This window comes from Cucurbita maxima, unplaced genomic scaffold (assembly GCF_002738345.1).
Source record: "Cucurbita maxima cultivar Rimu unplaced genomic scaffold, Cmax_1.0 Cma_Scf00006, whole genome shotgun sequence".
In the NCBI taxonomy this organism is placed as follows: Eukaryota; Viridiplantae; Streptophyta; class Magnoliopsida; order Cucurbitales; family Cucurbitaceae; genus Cucurbita; species Cucurbita maxima.
Window position 1 is genome coordinate 4,527,434 of NW_019272022.1, and position 8,576 is coordinate 4,536,009.

The 8,576-nt window shown below is 34.6% G+C and overlaps 1 protein-coding gene and 1 long non-coding RNA gene across 2 annotated transcripts in view; one reads left to right on the plus strand and one right to left on the minus strand.

Moving 5' to 3' along the window:
* Window positions 1-424: 424 nt before the first annotated feature.
* LOC111481020 lies at window positions 425-3,041 on the minus strand. The gene is made up of 3 exons (XM_023126291.1): window positions 2,733-3,041; window positions 1,036-2,148; window positions 425-949 (listed from the first exon to the last, which is right to left on the minus strand). Exons 2-3 carry the CDS (start codon window positions 2,031-2,033, stop codon window positions 796-798), a joined length of 1,152 nt encoding a protein of 383 aa, XP_022982059.1. The 5' UTR covers window positions 2,034-2,148; window positions 2,733-3,041; the 3' UTR covers window positions 425-795.
* Window positions 3,042-7,404: 4,363 nt separating this feature from the next.
* LOC111481023 overlaps window positions 7,405-8,576 on the plus strand; it is a 2,441-nt gene continuing 1,269 nt past the window's right edge. Inside the window, exon 1 of the long non-coding RNA XR_002717971.1 lies at window positions 7,405-7,545. This is a non-coding gene — a long non-coding RNA (uncharacterized LOC111481023). The remainder of the gene's footprint in view (window positions 7,546-8,576) is intronic.

An 8,576-nucleotide genomic window follows, 5' to 3' on the forward strand; every position in this document is an offset into this window, starting at 1 on the left:
CATTAGAAAAAGAGAATGGCAAAAAGAAAAGGATGGAGAAAACAAATTGCAACAAAGAAAGCACCATCGAAAGAGACAACACCACAAAAACAAAACATGACAATGAAACATATAACCCAAATTCATGGACCTATCATCACACATGAGAAAGGTTAAATAAGTACTAGAAAAAAATGTTTTTGAGCTTTCAAGAACAAGAACAAGGATTATAATGTTTTAGAACTCATTGACCTATCCACCACACTTTCTAAGAGTACGAAAAGGATACCGAAAGACGCTCCTATGGCTTAGTAAAGCAATACGAGACAGATCTATTTTGATCTCTTGTTTTCCCCCTCAAAAGTTGGATTAAAGAACATTATTATGATCCAAGGTGATTAAGTATTTGGGAGTGTTAGACATGAAGAACTTGGCTCTGGGTCTCTTTTGTAGTATATGAATATCTGGCCATTAAAAAGATACAAGCCAGAAAATTAGAGAGAAGATGGGGGAGCCATAAAAGCAGGCTTCTACCCTGTGAACTCTTCTACAAGGCAGCAATACAAGCTTGGCTTGACAATAAAATTGCCAAATTTATGTGAAAATTAAAACCCAAAAGGAAAAAAAGAAGGAAAAAAACATGTCTATAAGTTCATCCTCCACTCAGACCCTAACAGTGAAATGCAGATCAAACAAATGCATCATTCAATATACAGAGGATCATCCATGGCTGCCATGAGCAACAGCAGCTCTTCTGTTAACAGATGACCGCGCAGCATTTGTTTCCACAATTGGCCGTGGAGGTGACCGACCTGTTCATTCAAAAATGACACCATGAGTTCCAAACTCTTCTTTGCCATCTCTCGAAGTTGGAGAGTGTTTGAAAACTTCACAAACAGATTTCTCCAATTCTTCTTCGATTAACATCTCCCGATAGCGGCAGTCCGAGCTACAAAATGATTTCTCGCCCCTGTTCGAAACAGTGTGTTTAGTCTAGAACATTCAACAATGTCTCAACAGCTATAGAAGTGATTGCATAATGTGTTTATAACGAACCTGTAAATGTATATGTCTTCCCCACTTTCAAGTTTTTTGTTGCAAAAGTAACAAAAACTCAGGAAATCAATTGGTTGACATGAAAAAGAAACGTCCAGGTTGCTTTGAGCTGACAGAGGAGATTCTATCTCCTTCACTTCATTCTTGATCATGTTGTTCAAATCATTAGAGTGACATTCTAAAATGCAGTCACCAAAAATGTGAGTGGTTTTTGGATTGGCACCATGGGATATTACACGAGTATAATCCTCCGAGAGCTCGATTTCGTCTGCAGAAAGAGACTCAATGATCCCGGTTACAGGCAGCATGACAGATGCTGGGGTTGAACTATCTGCAGGTAGAATTTTGTCATGAGGCTCCAAATCGTCATTGGTCGACACTTTCTTCACGAATGGATTTGAAGAATGGAACAAGCTATGGCCTTTTACACCATATGATGCTGCTGAAACAAACCGGGGTGCATCCAGTGAACAAGCCCCGCTTTTCTTTGAAGGCTTGGATTCTAATGGTTCTCCAATTTCAAAGAAAACCTCCGAGCCACCACCACCACCACCGTGCCTTGCTTTGAACTGTGATGGCGGGAAGTTCGGACAATTCTTAGGCAAAGATCTAGGCCCTACAAGATTTGGGGTGTGACTCTTGGTTCTAATTTGAGGTCCAAAAATGATGTTCTTGCCCTCAGATGATCCAAGAGCTTTACCAGATAGCTTATGATCATCATCAAGAGAATCAACTATGCCTAATCCTACTTTACTACAATCCCAGCACCTCCTATGTCCATCATGGGATGACTTAGGGGATCCCACAGAGTTGCTAAGATTTGAAAATACCCTAAATCCGAATGGAGAGGTGGGACTCTTGACTGAATCAGAATCTGAAGAAACTTTGAAATTTAAGCCAACAAAAAGACCAGGGACACTGAAAAAGGAGTTGCTTATGGATTTGTGCCCCAGCACAGCAGACTGAACAGGACACAGCTCAGAACCAGAGTCAGCCATGGTTATAGCTGAATTCAAAGTGGAACTGATTTCTCTGTGAAGTAAGTAACCTCTGCCTCAGCTTTATCTTCAAACACTGCAAATGCTTACCTCTGGCAATGGCCAAGCTTGTTTCCTGTAAACAAGCTGAATTACTTCAATGGAAGAACAAAAATGACTGAATCTAGGGCTATACTGATAACAGAAACGATCATCTCAGTCACGTTTTCCAGAAAAAAAAAAAAAACCGCCAACGAAAAGAAAACGCAAACAGATTTGATAGGAAAATCAACAGTTTCAATTCAAACAGAAGAGGTTTATGTGATAATGCCGGCAATCAAAGAAGAAAATGAACACAAATCTATGAATCAAAAGGGGAAAAAGTTTCCAGATGAAGAATCCAATACCAATAGAAAAACATTCAAAAGTCCAGCAAATTAAGCGTACAAACATCGAAAATCAAACATCCAATGAGAGCGTTCTAACAGTTCGAAATCGATCAGATACGCCAAAAACGGAGATCAAAACAACGAACGAATCCTCAAAACCTCAAATGAACAAACGAATTGAACATGCAATGATAGCGATAACATAAACAGAACGATCGCAGAATCATCCTTACAAAAAGAAAAAAAAAAAAAAACACCAAAATGCATCAAAACGATCGCAAGAAAAAAGAAACGGAAACGACGCAATTGAAGAAGGGAGTTCAAAGCTCACCTCCTCTCCTCCGCAATGGAAGAAGAATCTAGGAAGAAAAACGAACACCAAAATGCAGAAACAAGAAGAAGAAATTGAAAATATGAATGGGGGAAGAACGAAACTTGCTCCCCAATTTCTTTCCTCTCTCTCTGTCCCTCTCCCCTCTCTCAGTGGAATGGAATGCCTCAAAATCAGCGAAGGCAGTGAGCTTGTGAAATACTCTTCCTCTCTCGCACAGCTCACTCACAAGCATTCAAAGTTTCTCTCTCTACAAAAATCCTCGAATTAAAAAATTAAAAAAATAAAAAAATAAAAAAACACAAAATTTCTCTCTCTAGAAATACAGTGTCATTTGCAGCGTATGACACCCACTTTAAATTTGCCCACAGAATTGTCTCGGATGCATTATTGTTACCCCCACACCCACCCTATTTCCCCCAACTCCCCCTTCCACTTTTTATTTTTATTTTTTTTATTTTTATTTTTTAATTCAATAATTAAAACCGCTGTCGCAATCGCGTGGGTCCCACTACATAGTAACAATTGCTTATCCGACGAACGAAACATTCCTTATAAGTGTGTAATATGTAATGAGCTAAAACAAACCATATATACTATGCTAGTAATAACTTTAGACGTGATTCATTAAACCGAGATGAAGTTGTTGAACCCTAGCTAGTTGTCAACTCGTCGTTCTTGAAGGTCTCGACAAGTAACATTGCATTTGGGACTAACCATCCAATAATTTTTTTTTTTTTTTTTCAAAATGGTGTTTTTTCTAGCTATTTATTTACCCTATTTTTTATTTTTAAAATAATTGGGAGTTTAAAAATATTAAAAAATTAAAAAATTAATTAATATTATTTTAAAATATAAGGATTAGAATAAATTAATATATAAAAAATAATACAAACATGAAATTTTAGCTTTTCCTTAAACCGCCGTGACGTACACAATTTTCGTTTAAATTGTTTTTTTCTGTTTTTTTTTTTTTTTTAATATAATAATATTTGCATTTTCAGTCAAATGTGGTACATAATGTGGAGAGGACGAAACATCCATTTTAGTAAATTGAAGTACAAATTTGCCCTTACAATAACTCGTTATTACAAATTTACCCTCACTCTCAAAATTCCATTACCAGCACGTAAATTACTCCCTAATTTATAAATAAAAAACGGAAATTAAATTATGCAATTTATATTCGTAAAATTATTCTTTTATTAGTGTATTTACACGTGAGATAATCATTCTGTCCCATAAATTCGATTATTGTCTGAAAAAATAACTAATATTTTTATATTATTTTTTAAAGTTACAGTCAATTCTTTTTTAATTCTAATATTTAAGTTCATTATATATTTTTTAAAGTAATTTTAATTTTTTTAAAAGAAAAATATTAATTTCATATTTAAACCACTTATAAGAACTAATAAAATGGTACGAAAACGATTTAAAGATTTAAGAACAACCTCGAAATTTCCAAAACATCGCCTGTCCCAGGAACCAATGGTTTCCGTTAAATATTAACGGCAGTTAAATGGCGTCTATCAACCGTTAACTAATAATTATGTGGTCCATTCTGTCCCTATAAAAATAAAGTTGCCACGTCACTATGTCTTAATTAACTTACTGTGATCAGACGCTCAAAGCCCTCTCTCACTCTCTCTTAGCTTTTATAACTCACTTTTCGGAACTGCCTTGTTTGTCGTTTTGCGTGATTCAGCTTTCCTCATTCTCGATCCCAACCGCCTGATTTTGACACGTGCCTGTCAGATTTATGGATCCCCACGAAATCCAACGGCTGAGAACGCAAGATTCTCTTACTACATACTACTCAACCGGTCTTCTTGGACCGGTTCGTTTCTGTACCCTTTTTTATCGTACCGTGTACTGTAAGAAAAGCTCCGTTGAAGTGGGGCCCAGCACTCGTCTGAAGCCCACGTGTCGAGTCCAGGTGCAGTTGAACGACCGAAAGGTTGCCTGAAAAAGAGGGAACGCTGGAGGTTTTTTTTTTTTTTTTTTTTAATAATAATAAAATAAAGGCATTAATGTCATTGTGGGTTAAATTTTCATTTTGGTGTTGGTATATTAAATTTCATTTTATTTTAATAAATGTCCTTTTAAATATCTAATTTTATTTAATATATTTTTAAATTAGTGAAATAATAATAATAATTTTATATGTAATTAAAAGATATTTAAATGTTTGTTGAATAATTAACAATAAATTAAGCATTTTGAATAGTTAATTTATTAAATTTATGTATTCAATAATATAAATACTAAGGGAATAGACTCGAGGCTAAAATGGTAATTTAACCATCATGGTAATAAAATTTATGTTTTTACCAAATAAATATATTAGTGTTATGGGCAGAAAATTCGAGTTTATCGACTATCTATGGCAGAACACGTGCATGTGGACATTTCGAGCTACCAGTAGTAGTTTGGAAACTTTTAATCAACTCAGTATATAGAGTGTAGTCCTAGTCGAGTCGAACGGTTTGTTTTTCACCGCGTGAAAATTTTTATTGTTATATTAGGTATAGTTACAATGGAACTCATTTTGCATATAAGTACGTAATTTTACTTGACACTACTTTGCTCCTCGACCCGAGAATTTAACTAGCTCAGAATCATGATCGAGTCATTAAATTAAAAATAAAAAAATATATATATTAAAAGAACAATAAAATTCCGTTTTTATTTTATTTTCCACGTGGATACAACTTTTAAAAAAAGTTGATGAATTACACTCATAATTCATATACTAAATTCCCAATTTAATAATTGAAAATCAATTTTATGATCATCATTATGACAAATAGGGATTAAATTAAAATAAATAAATAAATAAATAAAATAGGAAACCGTGGTTGTTCCGTTCGATGAGAATGGAAAGAGGATCCAACGCTATTCCACTGAGAACAACACGTTTCGCAGTGATCACAATTCACACAAGTACCCAAAAATTCCCCACATATTACTAAATTTTTAATTTTTTTTAAATTAATAATATTATTATATATACACATTATATTAATTCAATTAGTCTTGGTTTTAGGGCTAAGAGCTTCCTCCTTTTATGATTCGTTATTTATTTTAAATAATAATAATAATATATAATAATAGTATGTACGTGCGGCAACGTATAAATAATGTCTCTTATTTAATTAATTAAATTTAACCTTTTATTCCCTATTTTACTAATTAAATTAAAATTTTAAAATGGTAAGATCTATATTATGTATTTAAAATTTTTAAAAATTCATCTAAAAAACATATAGATTTTGTACTACTATCCATTTAACCTACAAGGTCGGAGTTTTGAGAGACCCGCCCTAAAAAAGTTTGTAAGAATAAGTAGGGAGAGATTTTCCGAGTTAGCTTAATGGATTCCGTCTAATTTTCGTCTTTATATTTCAAAATTTGAGTTTTTGAAATATATTGTAGGTTTTAGCTCGTTACGCATCGTCGTCAACTTCATGACTTTAAAACGTGTCTATTGGTGAGAGGTTCGCACATTCTTGTAAGAAATGTTTTGTTTTCTCTTCTTTTCGACTCTGACTCGTTCTATTTTTAAAAATGATAAAAGACTTATAATTAGGGATATCAGCTCCTACTTATGTCTCGGGAATCTTGTCACGTTTTAGTTAATGCGTGATTTTTGCTCCTTTCCTACTACTTTAACGTCCAAATCAGTTAAAGCAATTTCTTTTAGTGTTTGACTTTATGCAACCGTTACTTTTATTAGCGATTGACAACAGTTCCTTAATCTACGATCAAAAGCTACAAAATATTTATGAGATTAAGTTTGTAACCGTCGTCAAAAATTATCTCCGTTGCCAAAAAAATTATATCATCCATTTATATTTCACAATCAACGCTATAAATTTTGGATTTTATTTTACAATAATTGGATTTATAAGACGCGTTTTAAAGCTTTGAGGTGAAACCCGAAAGGGAAATCCCAAAGAGCATATAGCCTGAAAGGAAATCCCAAAGAGGACAATATCTGCTAGTGTGGTGAATTTGGGCTGTTGCAGCCTTGAGAGAAAGATATCTGCTAGCGGCGATGGCAGTGGCGGTGGATCAGGGCTGTTCCCCGTTGAGGGAAAGTCCGAAAGAGAAATTTCAAAGAGGACAGTATCTGCTAGCGGCAGTGGCTATGGATCAGTGCTGTTAGAGCCTTGAGGGGGAAGCCCGGCTATGGATCAGTGCTGTTAGAGCCTTGAGGGGGAAGCCCTGAAAGGGAAATTCCAAAAGTGCTCCCTGAAAGGGAAATTCTAAAGAGGACAAGCATGAAAGGGAAATTCCAAAGAGGATAATATCTACTAGCTGCCCTGGATTAGGGCTGTTACAGTAATCTTTATAAGTCCATGTTAGATGAAATTCTCACATCATAGTTTAGGGAATGATGTCTCTATTACTGTGTTAGGAATCACTACTCTCCACAATGATATGATATGCTCTTATTTGAGCATCAGTTCAGTCGCTTTCTTATGGGTTTTAATTTATATATATATATATATATATATTTTTTTTTTTTTGTAATTGAAAAAAGTTTTAATTTTTGTATGTTAAAAATTAATATTTCAATATTTAATCTGATGGAAATGAAAAGTTGGGATAAAAACTTATATAATTTAGTTAAAGGTAAAAATTGATTTGAAAAATTATTTATGTAGTTCCTACCCGCGCAAACGATTATGGAACTCCTTGTTCATCTTGTTCCGGCATCTCTGCGATGGCGCTTCCGAATCAAAACCCGACGATCGGTCTATTTCGTTGCCGGAATCTGAATCGCAGCGCTCAGTTCTGGTCTACGGTACGCTTCTTCGTTTTTCTTTCTCTCTCTTTAACGCACACATTCAAAAGGCGCGCAAAAACGCGAACTACTAGCTTTCTCGCAATGAATATCTGCCTGCCTGACATTGTTTAGCGAGGTTATTCATTAGATTTTCTAGCAACTGTTGTTAGAAGTGGACATTGTTAATCGTTTACTACTTTTCTCAAAGAAGTAAGAAGTGCTTTCATATTAAGTTCTAGATAGCCGATGAAACTGTCTCGATTGCATTTGATAATGTTTGACGCAGGATTGACTGGATACGCTGATTAGGTTAATTTTTTCTGCTTATGATATTGTGGATTCGTGTAATTTAAATCCAAAACAGGCAGCGTTGTTTGTTTTAGACAATTATTGAACAAATGAGAGGCACTAGTTTGTACTTTTTAAGGCGAGTGTTGGATGATGAAAGTCCCACCTGTTTAATTTAGGGAATGATCATGGGTTTATAATTAAATAATACTTTCTCTATTGGTACGAGGCCTTTTGGAGAAACTCAAAGCAAAGCCATGAGAGATTATGCTCAAAGTGGATAATATCATACCATTTTAAAGAGTCGTGGTCATCTAACAGAGGTATTTGTATTCTTAAACTTTAATCGTGGTCATCTACATTACTCGAGTTGTGAATTGTTTTCAGAAACGGCCAGTTTACGTATCTTATGATTCTTCCTCCATTTATATGTGTAGTGCATCTTTTATTTGATTGTTTTGCTTCACTTATCTGTAACATTTAAGTTCTGTAATCCTGAAATGAGAAGTGCTTTGAATTAGTTCTCTTGCTTTGAGGTGGTTGTATTCGGAGAAAGGCTGTACCTCTGCGAATTTATAGGCTTATAAAGCATACCAGAAAAATGTACTCTCGTAATTAGATCGGTTTTGGAGAGAGGTGGCATACAATAGCCGAAACCAATGAAAACTTTGGAGCCTCGAAAGTCGAAACAAGCAATACCAGTTCAAACAAAGACGTGCTGGCTTTTAACACAAATCTTTTTTTTTTTTTTTTTTTTTTTT

Excerpts from the sequence above, each read along its gene's own strand:
- LOC111481020 (XM_023126291.1), bottom strand. The coding sequence starts at position 2,033 with ATGGCTGACTCTGGTTCTGAGCTGTGTCCTGTTCAGTCTGCTGTGCTG. Across the intron at positions 950-1,035 it reads GAAGACATATACATTTACAG|GGGCGAGAAATCATTTTGTA; the intron begins GTTCGTTATAAA and ends TGTTTCGAACAG.